Source organism: Myzus persicae, unplaced genomic scaffold (assembly GCF_001856785.1).
Source record: "Myzus persicae strain clone G006 unplaced genomic scaffold, MPER_G0061.0, whole genome shotgun sequence".
Taxonomy (NCBI): domain Eukaryota; kingdom Metazoa; phylum Arthropoda; class Insecta; order Hemiptera; family Aphididae; genus Myzus; species Myzus persicae.
In genome coordinates this window covers 1044228-1068981 of record NW_019101674.1, presented here as the reverse complement: position 1 = coordinate 1068981, position 24754 = coordinate 1044228, and the positions used below count along the sequence as shown (strand labels likewise).

Here is a 24754-nt window from a genome sequence, read left to right as displayed (position 1 = left end):
CAACCAACCAACCTTACCCCCTGTCACAGTTCATAACCCCTACAACAGCTAATGGACCTAGTCTTCGGGCTTAAGTTCAATAAAAAGAAAAAACTTGTAACATTCAATTTCATTTTGGTGTACTCGCCTATTTCTAAATAGTTTAAGAATTTTAAAGTTCGGCCAAATCGGAGAATATTTTATACAGTTTTGTATTGTAAGCTGTCTTGATCCATGTGAGACAACTGGTAAAACTTGTCGTTAACTTTACACTTCTAATAACTATTTAAATTATCATATTTTTGGACGTTACTTGTGTAAGAAGTAGTACTTGCGTTAGAAAAAATAAGATGTATAACTGTCATAAGAAACACAAATAAACGATAGGTACAAAAAAAACGGACGAAGCACATAAACACAATATTACAGCACTGCTCTGTAGTTGCATTATGTGTGCGAGATAATTTTTATCGATCAACTTTTCGGAACAATTTATATCTACACGTCGATATAAAAAGGCCAGGTTACAGGTAGCTATGGAAACCCTAGGGCCGCCGCCTATATATAGGTATATATAATACGACAAACTTTATACTTCTAATTACTATTAAAATAATTAACTTTTTGGACTTTTCTCTTTCGATGGCTCATCTACACACCGAGTACTTTCGTTTAAAGAAAAAATTGTGAAAATCGGCCTTTAAATATATAAAGATCACTTTAATCTATACATATTATTTTATGATAATGATTATAATTACAATGTTGAGTCAAACAATGGAATTACCACGAATTTTATACGTTTAGCTCGGAGAGTGTACATTCGTTAATTATTTAAAACACGTTCGTTAATAATATTAGTGATCACAAAATTGTTTATACCGTATGTTTTATCGATTTATACTTCTATGCACAACAACCGAATCCCCCTTTTTTGAGTTTGAGAGGAAAAACCACATTTTGGGTGTAAACAATGCCGTCCATTATTGCGTTGTTGTACTGTAAACGACGATGTTTACTGTTTTGTAGACTCTTACAGATTGAAATCGAAAGCAATAATTTATTGCACCACGAAACTCTTTACGCTTTAATACTATTTATACAGAACATTTTTTTTAAAAAAAAGTTGTGTTTTTGTTTTTTTTACAGTATGACGTATTAAACAAAGTTTAAATTGATTTATCTTTAACTGGATACCTATAAAGTATTCTATTCCGGTTATCTTGGAAAACTTTTGTCATTACTTTCTCTGAACACTGTGTGTTTATATTAGAACACTGTGTGTATTATATTATCAGCTCTGTCGTATGAATCGAAATAACAATAATATGATCGGTTTAGTTTTTATTTGTTTTTTAGAGCTGACAATTTCAAAATGTTTAATCGATGTAAAAAAAAAAGTTTCATTACGACATAAAGTAGTTTTTAAATTTAAAAAAAAACTACTATTCCAAAGAAATAGGGGATGATAAACAGGAAATATTGGAAAAGAAAAACAAATTGTTTTATATCAAAACAATAGCAATCAAATACTAGGCATATAATATATCTAGCACAGTGCACGTATATTATAAGAAACTATATCTAAAATTTTCAACCAAAAGAGCTGATGAAGTCAAATTTATACAATGTTATGAGTCACAGTGAAACGATATGAAAACAGGTTGTTAAAAGAAGTCGCAATTTTTATTTATTTTTACTTTTTTTTTATTAGTTAACTGATATGAATTTAGCTGTATCCCAGGAATTTGTTTTTTCACTTAAGGGCGTTGGAAGATAACTAGGAAATACATTTTTTGATAAGCTTTGGGTTGGAGTGAGATTGGACGTGAATTTAGACCTAACAGTTTTTTTGTTGCAAATCAGATTTAAGGGATAAGATATGAATCTCTTAATTTTATCTAGGATAATATTTTTAAATTTCTGTTTTTATTTCAGAATAGATATTTTGGCATTTTCCGATATTGTAGCTAGACCATTGGTCACGATTGATTTTAGATTCGAACTGTACAAGAGTAGCTTAATGTTTGAGTCAAACACCGTTAACATCAAACACGATATGAGTTAAACGGTTTAATACTTACATTGCGTTTGATATTAACTAGTACCTATGGGTGGTATTGATTTAATTATACACATAAACATAACAATGCGGTCAAATTTTCTCGTCACACGGTGAGACATCAACCACATGATAATGTACGATTATAATCCATGATAACATACAAAATACAGTAAATTATGATTTTTCAAGACGGTTATAAATAACATTGTGTTCATACACGCGATGCGGTGGCCACACTTTAGACTCGTTTACCTCTATATTCAATGTGACACAACCGTCGCATTGTGATACAACGACAAATAATATAATTACCATCGTTCGACTGCGACGACGCCACATAATCGTTTCGTAACACTAATATTATTGAGTATCGCTAGGATCCGGAATGATTTCGAAACACGTCGAAAACTAAATGATTTGATTCATAGTTGTTTATAAAATGTCTAAATGTCTTATAGGTCGTGTCACGGCGATTAGCGACATGTTTACACGTGAGCGTCGCGCCATTATTAAATGACACGTTTATTTTATTTTGTGGTCACCATATTATAATAAAACACTTATCAGCCCTATAATTACAGTTTGTTTCTCGAAGTACCGTAATATTTTAATACATCAGCAACAGGCGTTTGAAATTATTGTAATTTATTGTGTAGGCGTGTGTGTGTATACATTTACAGTTCACAGTCGAATCTATGGCAATATAATAGTTCTAATATTTTGTACTAATTATGTAATCCCATAGGTACTAGACGAAATGCACCTGGAAGCCGATTTTCTAATGTTGAATCTTATGAGGGGCTCACGTTAGGATTATTTGGCTATTTATGCATATTTTTTTTCTGTGTTGCTTGTTTGGATTAGCTGCAGAAAATTAATTATTTGTTATAATTGAATACCTATAGTTTTAAACCTGAATGTGACGTTTTTTGGTCAAAACCACCCAAATGAACGTGTTAAGAATATGTCGAGAAAGCTGACAAAGTGTAGTTCGTGACACAGTTAGTAACTATATGGTGGAAATACGCACGTACTCCTCTCTAATTATAACATCCATAGAAATGTGTGATATTAAGTTTTTTACCTACTTATAAGTAATCTAAAAACAAAATTTCGCTGGATGACAAGTTTAAAAAAATATATATGATCCAGCAAAAATGTAAAATCAATCACTTAAAAATTCACCAACTGCATAAATTTAATGTATGCTGCTCATGTTTGCATTGTTCTGACAATCTTTTTTTTTTTAAAGAATTTCAACACGCATAAACGTATACGCTAGTAGCACATAAACGCTTTAGCAAATCTTTGTTCTTAGATATTTATTAGTGACAAATCAGGAGAAAACCCTATAGATTATCGTCTACGCCACATAATTAATAAATACTACCGTCGAGTACACACTGGAAACCTAAGTTATGTTAGGTTTGGTTATGTTATGTTAATTTATATTAAATATTACTATTAAATACAATATAATATGTGTATATTTATATTTTATTTTGTTTATTGATTTTAAAAGCATCGTAAGCTATGGAAATTGGCATTTCATCAGGATGGTTACATTCGGTTGAGGAACACGTGTATGTGGGGCGAGGATTTGTCACTGAAAACCCGAGTGGTGGTCATACATCTAGAAATTAGCGACGTCGGCCACAATATATTTTATGACCAAAGCAAACCCCCGAGCTACACACGGAGCCAACACATAATATCATATAATGTATAATTGTTAGTCGTTAATTATTGTTCGAAAACAATATTGATGAGTACATCACAAGTCATAATTAGACAAAAAAAAAATAATAACCACACTTGTTACTTTCGGTTGATTATAATAAATTAGCGCTCAGATTTTTAAAACAAGTTCATCTTTTTTATTTTACTGTCTTTCGCTATGCTTTAAAAGCTATAAATGAATTTCAAGTACTAATCATGATGTAATCACAACAATTTTCGAATTTTTTTTCAACAAAATTTACACTTTTTGGGTTGTTTTCGACATTTTTAATGCATTTTTGAAACTGCTCTAAAAAAATTGACTCCATTGAAATATTAACATATATTATATAGTACTACGTATAATGATATAAATAATTTTCGTTGATTATTTACATTTCAAAATACTAAAAGAGCTCTCATTGAAATTTATGATGCAATTGTAATTTTTTATATTTGTAAAAATGCCTGCATAATTTTACATGTCAAATGCATATTTTGATTTAATTTTTAGGGCATTTTTTTAGAGGTTTAAGATAATGAATGCATATTTTGAAATTGCATACCTGAACTTGATATGTTCAGGGCATTTAAATAGGAACTCTAATTATAATAATTAGACAGTTTATTTATTTGGAAAAACGAAAGTCTATGAACGTCCATTATGATATAGGGTCGATCGACATGGCACATGTTACTCTAGAGTCTAGGTATACGCATACGACATTGTCGGCGACATAGTTCACGCTCAGACGACGTTTTTACTATAGTGATTTTTTTTTTTTCTCATTAACCTCAAGCAAAAGTTCTCACAGCTCAAAATATTACAACCATTATAAACACGAATGTTATTTTAATATTATTGTTATTCTAAATTCGCGAGTTTCGTTTTTAATCCGTCACGCATAGTTGACGTGGCAGTATCACGCAGCATATATATATATATATAAGCGCACTTTAATCGTACCCACCTTTATATTATATTATAAATACACAGGACGGACGGATCATCCTCGTAAATGATATATAACTATGATACTGCACGCGCGTGATACAACCTCAATTAGCGTCGCGACACGACCATTTATCACTCGTCGGCCAAACGGGCCATTTATAATAACATCATCATCGCAACGCTTGCACACACACACACACACACACACACACACACACACACACACATATTTATCATATTATTACAATAATAATATTAATAATATAATATAATATAATATATTATTGTCTAAACTACGGTTTCTGCAAACGGTATATTGTCCGCACTGCGAACATAATAATATCATACTATTACAATAAAATTACTCATAAACTACACGTTATTGTACTGCTGCGGTGACTGGAATACGCGATGATATATTGCAATTACGACTACAGCTGAGCCTCACCCGCAGTCTCGTGACTACACGATGCACCGTATCGTACACGACGTCGTCGCGATTGTTGTAGGAATATTATTCTAATCGCACGTTGACTGTTATCGCGTTTTGGACAACCCACTTTAGTTCCTTTCGATTCCTTTTTCGTCGTACAATATCGTTATATAATACGTACGATTTGCTGCTACACAAATTCGAGTATGTCGTACATTACAATTATATATGGCCTGTGTGATGAATTCCAAAAATATTATAGGTACCACTGAAAGTAGGTTTAGTACCTATTATAGTTTTGTCTAGACAAGTGTTTTTAAGCGTTTGAAATATTTTTCAAATGTAATTATTATTATTTTTTTTTTTTTGTTATCAACACGTCATGCGACAATAGTTGCAGTTTTTTTTTTTTTTTTTGTTCAATTAGGTTATAAAATTTGGTTTTGTTTAAGAACTTAAATATGTGTGTTGTGATGTCTGGGTCAGGTCCGAGTGATGCGTCTAGGAAAAGTTAAGGCTGCTGAGTTCGTCTTCATATTGGAGGCAATCTGTAATAATTATGTTGTTGACTGAAAGTTTAGTTCCATAAGAACTTTAAAAATTTAATCAAACACTAATAACTGAAATATCTACAAATACCTACAATTTTCGGAAGAAAAAAATGTAAAGTACACACATTTACATATTTTAATATATAAATATATATATATATATAATGAACATATTTTATCTTAATAGTTAATATGATTTCTAGTAAGTACAAGTCATAATATGTCTATATTCTACTTTAAGTTATGTAATTTTTAAATCACGAGTAAATTTTGTATCACGTGAATTTCATAACAAAAAGCCAAAGAACTCAATAAAATAATGCAATATTAAGGATTTAAAAATAAAAATGAATTTTCCCAGTGCTGATTTGCATATTTGTGTAACCCAATTTTAATGATTTCATTGTCGTAGGTACCTATATAGGTATAGAGGGTGTCCCTCGAGGATTTATCCATTGTGATGTATCCTGAGATAATACATATATCATTAATCTGTTTTTTTTTTTAATAGACTCACAGAGACCAGGACTACATGTATTTTATTTTTGTAACAATTGGAGAAATCCAATTTGTAGAGTTTGTTTTTCTTAAAATGTTGACCTTTCGCAACATTTTATTTTCATTAATTTTTTTTATTTCTAAACTTTTTTTTAGTTAATGGATAAAACGACGAAAACCGGTTTTTGTACAGGCGGCAAGTCCCCCTCCACGACTGATGGGTATATCTTCACGGGGCATCCTATGATATACAATATACTAATGGCACTTTAAAATTACATTTAAATCAGTGAAATATCGTGGTTATTCAGTCAGTAGGCCCACTGACGCCTGCTTAGAACTAAACACGACTGTATCGATTTTTTTTTATTGATCACAACTATAGTAATTATTAATCCACGTACCTAAATGTTATATTATAATATATATAATAGCCGATTCAAACGATATGTCGCAAGTGAAATGACCTTTTTAAACGATTACTATTAAAATATTCAATCCATAACAACATATTATGAGATGGAAACGATGTCAGTCTACCACTTTTGATTGTTGCGCAATCGCAGTGAGATTTTTTCCAAAACTCGTTTTCGCGGTGTTTGTGACCGTCCTCAGATCATCTGCAATATCGGATTTTTTTTCTTTAAACATAATATAATATTGTGTGTAGTAAAACGTTATAAACTCGTTTCATTCAGGGATTGTTCAAATTTGAAAGTTATGATACAAATCTTTAGATTCTATGTAATTTTAGGAAAATGATCAAATTGTTGTTGAAAACACACATAGCTAGAGCTACACTCGCTAATACTTCAAAAAGCTACGAGAAAAATGAAACCATCTTTTAAATTCATCATCTAATCAACTGCAATACAAACTTAATTTTTATCAATATAATAGGCCTAATGACGACGAGGCAATACGACTTACGTGTTATCATAACCCAAAGCAATTGTGAAAATGCATTATTTGAACTCTATGAAAATATAACAAATATTAAGACAATTTAAATACATTCTTGTGTACAATTATAATAATTAATATAACTAAGATGGAATGGTAAGTCAATTAAATTCGCGTACCTACGTAGTATCTCAGTGATCAATTTACAGAAGGTTGGCCTATTTCCGAGATGGCGATAAGTCAATCTGCCCCGAGAATATATTTTTCGCTCTTAATTTCTCATGTTTTAATAGTAAATCTAATATTAATAAATTATATTTTGTTTCATACACTTCATTTATGCTGTTCCAATAACCAAAGCACATTTGTAATTATTATTATTTTGATTTTTTTTTTTAAACCGGGATTTACTTACTCGGGATTATTACTACCAAGATTCCGCTTGTATGGCAGATGATAAAATTCTAGAAGAAGGCAGTTTCAGGTCGGCTGCAAATTGCGGAACAAAGAGAGATTTATATTTTTTCGGTCTTCGCCTCCAGAGAGAGCGTCGTAAATATACGCCGCCGCCGAGTCGTCGTGCCTAAATCGTGGGCCGAGCTGCGGATATACCACGGAGAATTATTTATTTTCGCGTCTCACACGAGGTAAGGACCGGAGAGTACGATCGACCCAGGGTATAATATAATATATTCTCGGACGTATTTCGCAGTCGCTATATACTTATCATTACACTCCACTTCGGATGTGCAAATTTCAACCCCAACGACGCGGTAATCATTCGGAAAACCCGTAGAAAGAGAAAGAGACAGAGCTGTAAATGTAATCCGCAACCGCCGAGGTAATTACACGTCGGTTTTACGATAACGGCCGGTCGAGTCGAACCGTCGGACGTTCTAAATAAAATTAGACGGAGAATAATATTATATACTCTGCGGTGCGAGGTTAGTGGGCCTGAGAGAACAAAAAAAAGCTGTATACCGTTCATGCGGTGTATCGAGTAACGTAGTTATTCTACGAAATAATACCATATACGGGTAGGTATAGTTAATAATTAATTACCTGCTTTGTGCACCGTCGGTTAGTGTGTAGGTAATTATTAACATCTCGAAAATACTAAACTATTACTTACGTATTTACGACACAATATTATTGTATAGCTATTAGATATTATATTAAATATTTAAATGTATACATTTAAAGGCGATCAACGGCAATATTAAATATTATATTTTAATACTTTAAGTAATGATTTCTGATTAGTCTAGGGCCCGGATGTTTATGCCACACAACACTTATACACATGATCTGGAAAAATGCAGAATCCAAATAGAGGACGTTTCCAAATTTTCTTTCAATTGTTGGAAAATAGTTTAAAATGACCAAAAAAAGCCGTCCAATTCAAAACAAAAATAAGATATTTGGATTTCACATTATTAATATTATTTCAACAGGTGTTTAGCAAGAATTTTATCAACTAACTGATTTCGGGAAATCATTTGAGCCCTTCAACACCTAACTAATACTAACTAGTAACTAGTATAAGTTAGTGATCACAAGACATGGATTTAAATTGTCTTAAATAATGAAAAAATTAACTTAAAAATAGGACTCAAAGCACAACACTGTTAAATACAATTTAAAAAAATGCGTATCATCGATGGTAATACGATAAAAGTGCATATTGTAGACTCTTCGAAAAAACGACAAATCGTCTTGCCAGAGGTGGGAAAATTCGTCAAATAACGAAACACCCGTTGACGACTCCATTGCGTCCCGGAAAAGACGCTTATATTATTATAAATTTATAACAGCAACACATTATTATTTGTGTTTTTATTATTGAGTTCAATAAATTCACTTCGCTAACAAAGGTTATTAGCGTGATGTGTGTTTACATTTTTAAAAATTCTTTTACACGTTTTTTTCTTAAATATTATATTTCTAAATAGTAAATATCAGTCTATATAAATCTGAATTTTTAAAAATAGTTTATTACTTGGATGTTCGTTTCTGCTTGGGGTCCTGGGTTTTCGAAGAGGTAGTGAGCTACATATTTTTGTAATGTCTCAAAACCCGATAAAATACGGGAAATAATAACAACTCGATAACAGTCGCACTCGTCTGTATTGTTATAATAATATTATGTATTTGTAAATAGACGGAGGCACTCGTCAGGGACTACCATAATAATTACGTGCCGACGAGAGACGGATTATTATTATATTATCATCGTAGTACCTACGTATATTATACGATATCGTCAATACCTTCCGTATAACGCCATTACACGCTACGTGCAATATACATGACATAATAATAATATAATACAATATAACATAGGAGTGTATCGTGTACACTCAACGATATTCCGTCGTTATACAGTCTCGATCGACAATATCATTATTACAATAATATAATATAATAGTATTGTGTACACGCGAACACTCTGGTGGCGCCGAATCCTGCAGGATGGGCACAAAATAGGGTTTCGGTCTGGCGCAGCGGTCGTCCTCGAACAACCCTTGCTGCGTGCCTTATTCGATGAAATAACAAAATACGTACCTATTACCCGTAATACAATTACAGCGGTACGCGGAGAAATTTCCAAATATTGTGACCCTTCGGAGAGACGACGACCGCTACGGGGGCCCGAGACCTCAGTTTTTTTAACACGGCGAGGATTCACATCTCCAAAAATTATTTCTCCTCGAGATCACATCATCGGTGACGTCGTAAGAATCCAAATGTTGTCCACTCTCTTCTGTTGGCCAAGTGTTCACGGTAAACCGAGTTCAGTTTTAGAATTTTTCCAAACGAATTATGAAATGTATTATACTGTGATAGTGTGAAACCAATATTTTACACTGTCTGTCGACTACCTAGGTTATTTCACGTGGGTCGAAATAAATCGAAAATAACGTGTTGATCAAAATAATTTAATAATAACATTATTCTTATAAATAACAAATACACATGAAACAGTAATTATAAATCACTCAAGTTTAGAATTATGTATTGAAAAAATATTTCATTTGTCCAATGATCGATGAGATTATCAAGTACCATCAACGAAAAATAATAATAATAAGTATAGGCTTAATATTGTACATAATAATACTACATCCAGTACTAAATTTTGTTTTTTTTTTTTAAATATGAAATCGACAATCGTACTAGAAAAATAGAATTATTATGGTTTTTCATGCTCAAGTCGTTGTCAGATTTGTTGGACTTTTCAATCCATCCGTTTGATTTTCCAACGATAGATTTTTATCGGTTAGATATTTGAATAGTATATTTTTATTTGAATACTTTGGTACAGGATATTTTGCCCTAGATTGATGAGACCCTATTCGGTGTGTAAAAGCTCTTGAAATTGATTTTTACAATATGCGATCGTATTGTGTTACTCGTTCGACATTTACCTATTTTATGTTATGTATTGATACGTTTATAAGCAATATAATATAATCGTGCAAAATAGCGCAATTTTTTTTTATTTAAATCAATTAAAAAACGACGAATCGCTGAACAATTATCACGATAATATATAACGAGTCTAATCGTAATAATGATTTTTTTTACCAGTTATACTATAACGTCCAAATTTATTTTCGAGTTTTCTCGAGTTTTACAATATCCATAAATGTTTGTACTTAACTCACGTTCCAAGATATCGAATAATATTTTCTTCAAAATGTTTTTTTCCCTAAATGTCGGTTTTGACACAATTAAGTTATTCTCGATTACTCATATTATCATTAATACGACGTATCGTCCGGTTTGAGTACGATTCACCACCACGGGCGACAGGCCGATTGTTGGTTAGTTAGGGATGGGGGTGGCGTATAAGGGTTGTTGGCGCCGGTCGGTCCGTCCGCGAGTGCCACGCCAGCTGACCCGGCGCCGCGAACCGACGACTACTACGACGAGACGGCTCCTTTTTCGAGATGGAAAGTCCGTTTTTCATTGGTCTTCCTACACGTGGTCCTATATATATATATATATACAATATATATATATAAATTAATAAATATATTGCATCCCCCGCGGGCACGTGAATTCTTTCAGAACGAAAGAGGCGGACGAAAAAAAAAGGACGCGCGTCACAATATTTTATTAAATTATTATATTACTGTTGTAAGTCGAGTTATGTTATATTATATGCCTACTAAAAAGGAGGAAAGAAAATTCCCGGGTTTTCACAGTCTGAGAAAACTCTTCGCCCGCGGCAGTGCTCAAAAAATAATGCGAGTTTGAGAGTGTATTCATGTGTACGTGCAGAATTTTTTTTTTTCCAGGAACGTTTCAGAAATGAACGGAACCGGAACGACGTACACAAATACGTACGTATTCTCGTCTTTTTGCAGGTCGGGAGGGGAACAGTACTTTTTTGTTCGTCGTTTTTATTACCATTATTATGTTGTTGATGTTTTTTTGTTTTTTTTTTTTGTTTTATACGCACGAGTTGAGTGAATATAAAATCTGCTCATACCATTAAACTATGTAATAATAATAATAAACTATAAAATTGATATTGGGTTGCACCACTTGAACCGTCAGCGTTTGGCCATGGGATGAGCACGGGAGGAAACGTTGTATTTTGTTTATGCTTTATGCAATATACTATTCATCTTAAAAACAAAGTGTACTTGTTTGATCTCATTTTCGAGAAAACTATTGATCACCACGGTCACAGTGAAATATACGATTTTCGATCGTTCGAAAACAAATCATATTATTGCCTATATAAAACAAATCTTGCGACTCATTGCATACTCATTTGTATTACTTACTGTAAGTTTTTTTCGTTTAATTTTACTATGACGCAATATCATGTTTTAAAGTAATTTTTTTTCTTTCAAACAACACGATAATAATATTGAAAAATGTCAATGTTGGTTGAACTACGGACTACACTTCCGTTTCTCGAGCCAACCGGAAATCCTATTTATTTTTTTTCTTCGTATTGACTTTCCGGGCGCCAAGTCTGAATGATAACAATGAGACTTAATAACGACAATATTTATGAACTGTACACCCGAATATAGAACAGTTACATGACTGTTAAAGTTCCATAATAATGTATGGATTAACTGCAACGATGCATCCATCTTCGTCACATCTTAATATTAAAGGAGTCTAGAAAGTAGCTGCGCCAGAACCGCTCATCACAAACAAACAAATATCAAATGGCTGTGTGATTGAAAAAACCTTATAGATCAACAAATAATTTCACAAGCAATTGATCGACTCAACCCACCAAGAAATTAGCACGAAAAATGTTTTGGCAACACTGGAATTTGAAATATATCCACTTCAAGAGTATGATACAATTATTTTCTTAAACATTTTAATCAAATTAATACATTTTCGGTATCATTTTCGGCCACGCGCGTCATGTTATGGTATCTATACCTGGGTATATTGCAATATACTTATATTTAGTACCTACTTAATGCGATATTTTCTTCCCAGTTATTTTGTACTTCTGAATACCTACGCTTTATTTTACTCGATATTTTTACCCGTTACCATAGCTGCAGTGGTAACCACACACTCGACCCTCCTCCCCACTGTTATTTATTAGAGTCCGTATTTGTGTGTGCACCTATATATATAACTCGGAACATCTTATAGTTATGAATTGTTATTATTATCGTGCATTTTGGGTGGAGGTTCATGGAATTTCCAATACTATTTCTTAGATTTCTTAAAAATAATAGTTACCTACTACCTAGTATATATTTTAAACATCAGCCTATTTAAAAATAAGTAAAATGTAATATTTATGAAAAAATTATATAAAAATTTAGTTTTAAATGTTCGGGTAAAAGTTAAAGTATTTTTAAGGTGTAAGTAAGCGAGATCTCCTCCCTATGTTGTACCTTGGGAACCTCTATACATGAATTGGTATGCATTCGGGTTACGTAAAAAAATTTTTTTTTTCTTTTGGACACACTCGATACCTTATTTCAGACTCACTCGTGAAATTCTCTACGGAGTGCATTCATTATTTTTCCGAGTACAGTCCGTTAAAAATGATCGTGACAGATACAATGACATTTTACCAATGCTATTTTGTCTCAGACATTAGACAGTGTGTATAATACTATAATAGTAATAATTTACAGTTATTATAATATATAATTATTTCAACATCTTCAACCCTTAAAATTCTGTCGTCACCCGTCGGAAAGGCCGCCCTGTCATCGTCCTTTTTCGATTTCTTCAAAACTCACCCACTTTCCTCGCCCTCCCATACAACCTCACTCACTTTGCACAAAATACTGTAGGGATCTAGTCTTGTCTTGACGTTTTCGACCAGCAAAGTACACAAATAATTAACGTTTACGATAGCCGCCAAACCACGTCACAAATATTTTGATTTTTTACTGATGTAATGAAAGATTATTAATACTTTTTTTAGGGTTATGATATTTGAAAAAAATGTTTTGTGCCAAAATTCAGAGGAGAGTAGCTAATTGATTTTCATATTTTTATTCAGTACTGTTTATCCGATGTCTTAGGAACGCCGGAATTGAATTGAAAAATGTCAATTCTAAAACGGGCAGAATCTTGTAAACGATTCAAGAAATCCAAATATAATCGCCATGTGTGGATGATACTATTTTAGGATTAAATAGGAAAGTTAATTATCATTGTCCGTCTTTCGTTTATTTTTTGGACTATTTGTACTGTTTTAAATAATCATAGTTTTTAAATCACCGCTAACGCTGAATATCGATAAAAAAAATTGTGTTAAATAATAAACGATAAAACGAAAAGTTGCATTTCATTATTTAGTTAATAATCTTAATAGACAACTTCGCAAGAACATTTGGAAATTTCAAGACACTGCAGGCCGTAATATTACATAAGTTATATATATTATAATATCACTACACAAGTCATAATAATAATAATATAATATAAATAAGAGCATAATACGTAAATGTATATAATTCAACGTATATTATGAGAAATTCTTAAAGCGCATATCAAATAGTTGGGTGTCATAATAATTGATCAAATGTTACAATAACGATGTACAATAATTACACGTACCGCGCATTGTCGTAAAATAAAAATAATAATTAGAATGATTATGATTTAAAATCGTTATTACATCATCTCACCGATGCAGTGTATGGATCGAGTAAACGTGTATGATAATATCGTGAAACAAGATTATGCATTATGTGGTAACTGTTTCAGAATCTACTTGACCGAAAAGTGAAAAGCGACTACGTGCGAACGAATTCTTCTTCGAATCGAATATAAAAATCGTTAAAAAGTAAGTGTTCCTGCTGTTGACAATCGTTTATAATATTATGTCACGGATCGCCCCGAATGACCAAACCGAAGTGATCGAATATTCTAACGCTAATAATTAATCGTACATAAATACGTATATAGGCCAAAGATATGAGAACTTGTATCGAAACGTCATTTAGTAGCTATTTAATATTAAGTTCTGTGTTCCAATAATTTATTCTCTATAATATTATTATTAATCGGGTGGAAAAAGAAGTATTAAGTAGCGTCATTGAATCAAGTAATATTATAAGATATTGAATTTTTCGTGGCCATTAATAGTCGTGTATATAGTATGTATATACGCATTTATATATATTCATTTTTTTAAAGTTTATAATATTAATACATTATTGTATCGCTGTTACTTCGATACATTATTCTTAAAATTGTTCAAACTAAAATATTGCTGATTTCTGATTTACTAATTAGTTTGTAAGTTAAAAAAATAAATCGAATGTGATTATGTAGTATTGTATAATTTGAATTTCATTACTCCTAACCTATATACTACACACATATTCATGGGGCATATGAAATTTAAATCAAATTTCGATTAAATTAATGGATTTGAATAGTATACCTGATACTATTATACATGATGACTATAGTTTAGTGACCTTTATGATGTGGTAATATTTTGGTGAAGTACGCTAGCCACTGGTTCACCCAGACCCTCCTCCCCTTTCCCCCACATTAATTTTTCAACTACGTCATATCAGGACAAGAAAATATATACACATGGAAAGAAAACGTATTATTCGAAAATTGAACAATAATATAAGACACGTAATTACAAAAACGATACCGATAAATAATGATATTATGAATCGTAGTAATAATATTTGTAATCGCTAGTATTTCAGAGAACAGGTGAATTCGAAAGTTGAGAATCAATGCACGGAACCCGTTTATTATTGTAAAACAGTGATCGTATTGTAACGCAAAAATAGCCGAGAAACGAGAGAAATATACAAGTTAAGTTGACATTTTATTTCACATGTCTGACGACCGTTAAGACTTTAGAAATAAACGGCTTACAACGTTTTGTATCGTAAAAAACATAAAATTTTGAATCAAATTGCAAATGATCAAACGTCGTGGTGACGTAAAAATGAACTATCTAGGGAATTTATGATTGGATTTTATTGTTATTTTCATAATAATTCTCGTTCATTAAAAAACGGAATACTCGTAAAAAAAAAAAATACGTACTCTCGAAAATATAAAAGAATTTTTTCACTAATGAAAGGCTGCTGTTTAGAGAATTTTTATGATCAATTTTAAAAGCACATTTTTTCGTTCTTAACCGCCATAACAATAATAATAGTAACAGCACAGAAATATGTATAATATTATGTAATAAATGTTTATGTTTTTTTTTTATATAGAGCTAAGACGACACTGTTCGTAATGTTATTAAAAAAAAAAAAGAAACATGAGTTGCGTTATGTACGACAACAATGTGGGACTTAAAGTGTTGTAAGGTAATCTCGGAAAAAAATCCGGCAATGTAGCACATTTTAGCGGGAAAATGTATTTCATCCTGGCGCGTTGTCTGCTGACTTCGACTAAACTGTTATATAATAATATAATAATACATAAAGAGTTGAATAAATCAAAAACGACGTACAATGAATTTACATATCGAGTTCTGCCGGTGACAATAGCATAAAAAAAAGGCATAGTGAGTGTAGCGAACTCACACCAATCGGATGTCTTCAGCGTTTTTATTTATACGGATCGCACTATATAGACGATTGATTTTTTAAGAGGCCCAGCGACTAACATCGATTCCAAGTAACACTTTATGGACTACTAAATGTGTCGTTGTGTTACTCGTAAACGGTCTAATAGTGTGGAACGTCAGTGGCACAATAACCTAGGAGGGCGGCACCGCCTCATCGCCGTTCGACAATACAAATAAGTGCTTTGTCTATCAAAAATTGAAAAATGAAAAATAATTTTTACGTCATGATAACAGAAAAAATAAAAATGAGTGTGAACGAAATAAGTAAGTATAATCCTCGATTGTACCTCCCCCATAAATAATAAAAAGGCACTGGCAGGTTGAGCCGCTGCAGGGATAAACCTACGGGAGACTTTACCGCACATGTGGACAATATCAGCTATTCTGTGACCTCTAAAAAATGTTCTATTTTTAGCCGACTAGCATGATTGTGTTCCAATTATTTATTATTCCTTCTCCAATGATTCCCATGCTGGAGAAAATATTAGAATTCTTTAAGGGATATTTTATGCACTGAAACGACAGGAAAACATTTTTGAAAGTATTTTTAGTTGGTTAAATACTTTGCCTTAAAATGTTCTTAAATCATTATTCATATTTAAAGGCAAAAAAAAAATAATTTGCTCGGTCACTCACTCCACATTCGCACTGAGCGAGTTTAAATGAATTGTTTTTCTGTACCCAAATCGGAGGGGCGTTTGTACAATTTATACGTAAGGTTGGAACATTAAAACGAGCAGTTTTTGACTAAAAATATGAGTTGGGGGCTCGTCGATTTTCACAGTCGACCTGCGCATGCGTACGGCACTGGCACACTTTTCAAGCCGGAAAGAAGTCGGCATAATATGATAGAGAATTTTTTTTTTATAATATTGCGATCGCGACATTTGCGGAATAATAAATATTACGAAAATGCAACGAGCTCTGAAAAATCTCGAAATGTTCATGGCGCACTTTCATGATGCAGTCGTGTGATGTGTGCAACGCGGTGTGTACACAAATAGCCGGCTTTTAGAATTCAAAGATAAAATCCTTCGCAGAACTGCTCGTCCTCAGTGGAATTGCGGGGGAACAACAAATGGATAAGTGAACACCACGAGCAACGATCAATGGTAGGCGCAATTATTATGACGTGTGTGTGACGTCAAACGGAGCATTAATATAACTATTTTATCGTGCCGAATTTTTGAAAATCTCGAGAAAAAAATATGTGTGTAATTGACGTAAAAATATTTTTCGTTCAATAAAACAGCATATGATTGTGCACGAGCCGTGTAAAATGTATACGAAAAAAAATAAAATTAAAAAATGTTAAAGAAACAATAAGACGCGTAATGTATTCCTTCGCGAGTATTTATACAAAACAAAGTCTTTGTTTTTGGCAAATAGTAAATTGTTATTAAAAAAAAAAAAAAATTGTGATTCGCAAAACTCAAATAAAATATTATGACCTATTAACGACGACATACTATGACGGCTCAAATAAGCTATCGGAAGACACAGCAGTATACCTACTAAATACCGAATTACCGAAGGACGACCACAAGACATAATAATTTAGTCGAATAATTTACCATAAATGTTTACAACCTAACACAGCAATTATTATAGCAATATGGCAATGTTGATAACCGTTCTAATCCATATTCATAATTAATACCAATCTAAAATGTATACCCGTCCGTCGTTATATTAATTGTGATGGGTTATCATCATAGGCGAAACCACAAAACGTTATAATGGGACAGGCTGAATGATAAATATGAAAAAAAATGTCTAATATTACAAACCAAGTTTTTTAATTCAACTTTAAATAATTGTATCAAGTCAGTATTAATTCAGGCCATGACCTAACTTGTTGTTTTGCCTTTGTTGGGCGATACGAGTATAAATAGTGTCGAGACTATCTAGATAAATCATTTGTTATCTTTTATCTTATCTAGATAAATAGTTTTCAAGTTACCCAATTAATTTTTCAAGATACAAAATTCACAATTCACCTATCTAGATATGTTTATCTTGATGAGTTCATCTGTATAAATAATGATATTTTTATATTATAGATAATTCATATTATACTTAAATTGTAATAATAATATTTAACATCAAACAAATGGTTTTTTTTTTTTTTAAATATTGAATCATTGTAACTTCTAAGAATTTAATGTTTAATTTAAAAAAATGTGTTATTGATTTATACTACTCTGTATTAATAATGATGTATATTACAAAATTTCATTTAAACCTATAATCTGTGTTCAAACCATATTGAATTAATAGCAAGGTGTCCTCACAAATCGTTAGATTTATGAAAAAAAAAAATTATATTTTTCATCTAGATTACTTATCTAATCCCAACACTGGCATACGAGTGGAGAACGATCGCCAAGACGACGATAATGACGAGCTTAGTGTCGCCAGATATTTATAAACGAATTATTTATATTATTTAATTGGTATAATGTTTATGGTATAATCATTATAATGGGATAATATGGTCGTCAAGAGGCCACGAAAGGTCGACGGGATACTTTCAGTACGGCTACGAGTCGGGCTATGCAACAACTAGCGACGTAACCGAATTAAAATAATATGGTGCGAACAACCGGTTTTCGGGAAAGCATCGGCGAAATGTTCTAATAAGAAACATGAATTACATAAATATTAAGAGAGAAAAAATCGTAATAATTTATTTATACCAAACGACAAACGGATCGACCGTATTTGTATTTTATGTCATCGTCGTATTCTCCTCCTTCTCCTCCTGCTACTCAACCGGAAACAAGACTTTGTTGTCGTATTAATATTATTATGTGTATTACGTGGGTATATAATTATACAATATTATGCATCCCTCTATTTATCATTAAACTACCCATATTTTAGGTAAATGTTTATGTTTTTGAAAACATTTGTTATGTTACGTGATACTTCAAAATAATAATTACAACAACACATTTTTGAAAAATATATCAGTTGATATTTAATAAAAATATTTTTATTCTATATTCCTAAACCAAATATTTAGATTTTTTGTTAAATTAGATTTAGGTTAAAATTGTATTCAAAACCTTTAATTAGTTATGATTGTTATAGCAATTAACGTTTATATTTGTGGAGTACCCTACTCATCTGCCCAATTAACTTTTAAATAAACTATTATATTTTTAAATAGTCAACAATTAAAAACAAAATAAAATAAATTATAAGCAACGGATTTAGTTTAGTATGAAATGCAATCGTAATTCATCGTAGTCCCCTAGAAAATATTAAAAGTAGAAAAATTTACTATATAAAATAAATATTTTCAAAAACAGAAATAAATTAACTGAAAAAACTATTGTGGTGATTATTTCTATCAGATAATAATGTACCCACACAATATTATTATTATTATTATTATTATTACTATTTTAACCTATAACGAGATTCGTTGAAATTTAAAAAAAAATTTACATTCTCCCATCTTGAATTACTGGTTTTCGGGAGACAATCCGAAAAGATGCGCTGGCAGGTACCATCATCGTGGACATTATATATACAGTAAAAAGCGACAATCTTCAGAGTACAGTGCACTATTATCGTCGTCCAACAGCAGTTGTAGTTGGTACCTAACTGCAACGACTCGACAGGCGATCGAACACGGTGACGGGCCAAGTGTAACGATGGCTACCACTATGGTGAGAACTTACTATATTATTAAAATTATTATTTTGGTTGTGATATTCACCTATTCGATGATCTTAAGCTCCTCTCAACGCCAAGTTTTTCTTCCCGTAGACTCGTAAGACACACCGACTAGGCAATTGAACGGCGACGACCGAAAACTATCTCGTTTCGTTTTTTTTTTATCTAAAAAGAAACAATTTTTTTTAAAAAAAACGAAATTAGACGTATGAAATACAATTTTTTTTTCTTCACGTAATTGTTGACATTATGTTACTAGAACACAAACTAAGTACTTTTAAATACATTAATTTGAACTTAGTGGTACGCAACGCATAGGGTTGCGATTTCAATGCACTTTGTCTTGTCCTCCACAACTATAGCGATGCGATGATTGTCTTACAACAATATTGTTTATAGTTTATTTTTCAATCAGAAAATAAAGTTTTTACTTTTCATTTCATTTTTATTTTTTTAGAGCAATTTAGGGTCTTTAGGGCAATTAACACTAAACTTCAATCTGTTTTTCGAATTTTATTTTAAAATGTATACTTAAAAAAGTAATTTTGAAAGGTGCTTACAAGGTTTTCTCCCAATCTAATATTATTATTATTATTGATCGTAATTTTTCGAACAGATTAGAGTGACGATAGCAAATCAAATGAGAACAATGAATTATGTTTCAGATTAAAAGTCCACACTTCTACATTTTGACTTTAAATACAATTGTGCAGTCAATTTTTTTAAAAAACATATTTTTTGCTTCTAGACTTGTTTGAAATAATAAAATAATTTAAAAGCATTTTATAGGTGCATTATTTTAAGTTTTTAGTACACAAAAAAATGTCTTGGATTTTTTTAAGGTTATTACATTCTTGTGCAGTCTATAACATATACTACTTAAACCTATATTATTTGGTTAGTTGTGTCTAAATTATCAAAAACATTAAAATTAAACACAATAAGTCAACTTGCCAAGAAAATAATACGAGTGGTCGTTTCACAAAAGAAGTTTTTTTTCGTTAACATTTATTTTCATTTTTATTTACGATAATGGAATACTCGTAAAATATTAGCAAGAAAACTTATTATGTTTAATTTGTCTTTGATCTTACATAGCTGGTTATTAATTACTTGCTTTATTTAATTACAAATTAATTTAAATTCTATAAGTACACATAAAATTAATAATTATTATTTAATTCGTTCATAAATGGATTAAGTATCGAAATTCTAATGATTTTGAAATTATAAATTTAATATAACATTTTTTTTTTAAATTATTTTGAATTTTTTATGAAACTTATTTCAAGAATGATAACTCTGATAAGATTATTATACTGCGTTACGATTTAATTAAACTTACTAGGTTTTATTAAATCAATAAAATGACGTATTTATTCATATTATTTGGTACATTCAGCTTGCTATTTTTAATCTTAATATTTAACATAATATCTTAATATTTTTAATAAAATGTTAAAAATATTTTCAATTGTTTAATCAAATAATATTGAAATGACGAAGAATACATCAAAAGTATAAGTTTATTTTTAAAAGATATTCGATTGTACAATTTAATTAAAATTATTAAAGTACCATATTATTATGTAAAACAAGCCAATGGTCACGTCATCAAGGCTTTCTTCTTTAATAAAAAATAATAATCGTAATAATAATAAATTATTGACAGGAATTAAATAATAGTAAACAAAAGTGGGTGCATCTAGGTACTACATATTTGTTCGAAAATTTATTTTTTCATTTGTTCAATGGGGTAGATGAAAATTCTGATGAAAATCATAAACATGCAAAGTTAAAAATATTCTGGTAAACATAAGTAAATATGGTTATTATCTTAAATAAAAAATAATAGTTGTTCAATTATTAAGTTTTTTATAATATTGTATTAATATTATTGGAAAATTTGAAAAAAACATACAGAAAAAATCCGGACAACCGATGATAATAATTAAGATGTTGCTAACAAAATTGATTAGTCAAAATCGAGAATTTTTCATATGAGCTCTGTACTATTTGGTCTACATCAACGCATAAATTAACCTAACCTAATTTTTTTTCAGTTTCAAGCAGTCGTCCTAGGGCTTTTCATTGCATCCAGTGCATTCGCAGACGTCATACACCTTAAGAACGTCAAACCATGCCATCATAATACGCAAACCCAGAACACAAACGACTATGGCAATCTTGCGTCCGCATCCGGCGATCACGCGAATGTGGCATATTCACATCCACCCGCGTTCTCGTTCGGCGCTAAGTCTTTCGGTATCTCATCTACCTCGACTCCATTTGCGTACGGTACCCAACCAACGATTGCTCCATTCGTGTTCAAATCACTACAGTACACCCCTGCACCATTCGCGTACAGAAGTTCGTACTCCGCACCTGGTTCATTCTCGTACGGTACGCAACCCACTCCAGCTCCGTTTCAGTTCAGTTCACTTCGGTCTACTCCTGCCCCGTTGACATACAACGGAGCATCGTTTGCACCAGAGGACTCATTCAAGTCAATTGCCACGTTCTACTCTCAGTCCACTCCTGCAACATTCGGGATCGAATCCCATTCCACTCCTGCACCATTTGTTTCAACCTCTTCACCAGTGGTTTCAGTCAAGTCCCACGGTACTATTGGATCTCAGCCCACTTCTGCCCCTTTTGAATACAGCACTTCATCCACCACTCCTGCCCCTTTCGAATATGGCACTTCATCCTCGTCAGCGGAAGACTCATTCAAAGCCGTCACCACGTCCTACACGTCGACTCCTGTCCCATTCGCGGTTGAATCTCCGTCCACAGCCATACCACTCGCATTTAGTGGTTTATCTGGCGCAGCTGCAGAGGGTTCATTTAAATCCATTAACACATTTGGATCTCATTCCATTCCTGCCCCATACTCGTACTCGCAGGGAAGCGCCTTCGCCCAGTATGGAGGTCACTCTGCACCGTCTCCAGCTCACGAAATCACCATCAGTCGTGAAATACCAGTACCATATTATGTCCAAATCGAGAAGCGCATCCCGTACCCAGTGCTGGTGCACATCCCACACCCATACCAAGTGACCGTCGAGAAGCACGTTCCATACGCGGTTCGAGTGAACGTCGACCGCGCTGTACCAGTGCCAAGCCCATATCCGGTTGAGGTAGAGAAACGTGTCCCGTACCCGGTAGAAAAACCGGTGCCGTATGAAGTTCGCGTACCCGTCGATCGGCCATATCCCGTGAGCGTACCATATGAGAAACCAGTGCCATACGCAGTCGAAAAACCGGTACCTTATCCAGTCCGAGTCAACGTCGACCGTCCGTATCCAGTCGATAAACCTGTGCCGTACCCTGTTCCTGTCGAACGCCCCGTGCCATATGCTGTCGAGAAGCCTGTTCCGTATCCAGTCGAAAAGCCAGTGCCATATGCTGTCGAGAAGCAGGTCCCGTACCCAGTTAAGTATGAGGTGCCGGTAAATGTGCCGGTCCCTGTTGAGGTCAAGGTACCCGTCAACGTCGACAGGCCAGTGCCATATCCTGTTGAAAAGAAGGTTCCGTACCCTGTCGCCGTTCCGTACGAGGTTAAGGTTCCTGTGCCCGTTCAAACACCAGCTCAACGTTTCGCCACCGTCCACTACTATCAACAGTCACCGATCGTCGTGCAGCCAGAATCGTACAAGTCATACACTTCCGGATCGACCGCAGCTCCGGCCATCAACAATAACTTTGTTCAATCTTCGTTCGTGTCTGGATCTGGACAAGCTGGATCTGATTACGTTTCACCAGATTACACAAAATCTGACTACGCTGGATCGAGCCTAGTTCAAGACAGTGGATCGTACGGTTTGAACCAACAGTCGTTTTACCAGTCCACAACTCCCGTCCCGTCTTCGACAATTGGATACACAGCATCATCGTCATCTTCACCTCAGTACGAACCTTCCAACTTTGATTCCATAGCTCAACAAGTTGCTTCAATTGCAGGATCCGGGCAGGCTGAATCTGACTACACAAAATCTAACTACGCCGGATCGGGCCTAGTCCAGGAGAGTGAATCGTATGGCTTAAACCAACAGTCGTTCTACGGGTCCACAACCCCCGCTCCGTCTTCGACAGCTGGATACACAGCATCGTCTTCTTCACCTCAGTACGAATCACCTGACTTTAATTCAGTAGTCCAACAATTTGCTTCCATTGCCGGGTCCGGACAGGCTGGATCTGATTACGCTGTATCTGACTACACAAAATCTAACTACGCCGGATCTGGCTTAGCTCAGGATAGTGGCTCGTACAGTTTCGGTCAACAGTCGTTCTATGGATCCAAAACTCCTGTTTTATCTTCGAATGCTGTATACACAGAATCGTCATCTTCACCTCAGTTCGAATCATCCAACACTGATTCACTAGACCAGCAAGTTGTTTCCATTGGAGGGTCCAAGAAAACTGGATCTGATAATGCTGGATCTGGCTACAGATCTAACTTTGCAGGATCAAGCCAAGCCCAGGAGAGTGGCTCGTACAGTTTCGGCCAACGGCTGCCTTACGGTTCCAAAATTCCTGTTTCATCTTCGAAAGCTGGATACACAAAAGCTTCGTCTCCACCTCAGTACCAACCATCCAATTTTGATTCAGTAAACCGACAAATTGAATCCGTTGGGGGGTCTACCGCCACTGATTCCAACCAAACCGATCTTCTTGATGTCGGCAAAAAATAGATCTTCAAACTGTTTTCATTACGACAATGTCATATTTACTTTTCATAAAAGCTATACTATATGTATATATTTTATAATTATATTTTAATAAAACACTTTACCTGTACAATAAGTATTATACGTATATGTTTCTTTTTATTTGGTAATCATGTAGCATTTGACTAAAAAAAACAGCACAATATCGAATCAATACCTATCTC

At 33.1% G+C, this 24754-nt stretch overlaps 2 protein-coding genes across 10 annotated transcripts in view; one reads left to right on the top strand and one right to left on the bottom strand.

Annotated features, from left to right (window-relative positions):
• LOC111030074 (potassium voltage-gated channel protein eag-like) overlaps positions 1-24754 on the bottom strand; it is a 227644-nt gene that overhangs the window by 104527 nt on the left and 98363 nt on the right. For 8 of the 9 annotated variants that reach the window (XM_022309402.1, XM_022309399.1, XM_022309407.1 and 5 more), the window contains one exon: positions 19904-20025. The exons of the other annotated variant lie outside the window; for it this stretch is intronic. The gene's annotated coding sequence lies outside the window, so the exon portion shown is untranslated. The remainder of the gene's footprint in view (positions 1-19903; positions 20026-24754) is intronic. 9 annotated transcript variants of the gene reach the window in all.
• On the top strand, positions 19718-24670 carry LOC111030075 (flocculation protein FLO11-like). Its single transcript, XM_022309408.1, has 2 exons — positions 19718-19853; positions 21924-24670. The coding sequence occupies exons 1-2, from the start codon at positions 19839-19841 to the stop codon at positions 24552-24554; spliced, it is 2646 nt and encodes an 881-aa protein (XP_022165100.1). The 5' UTR covers positions 19718-19838; the 3' UTR covers positions 24555-24670.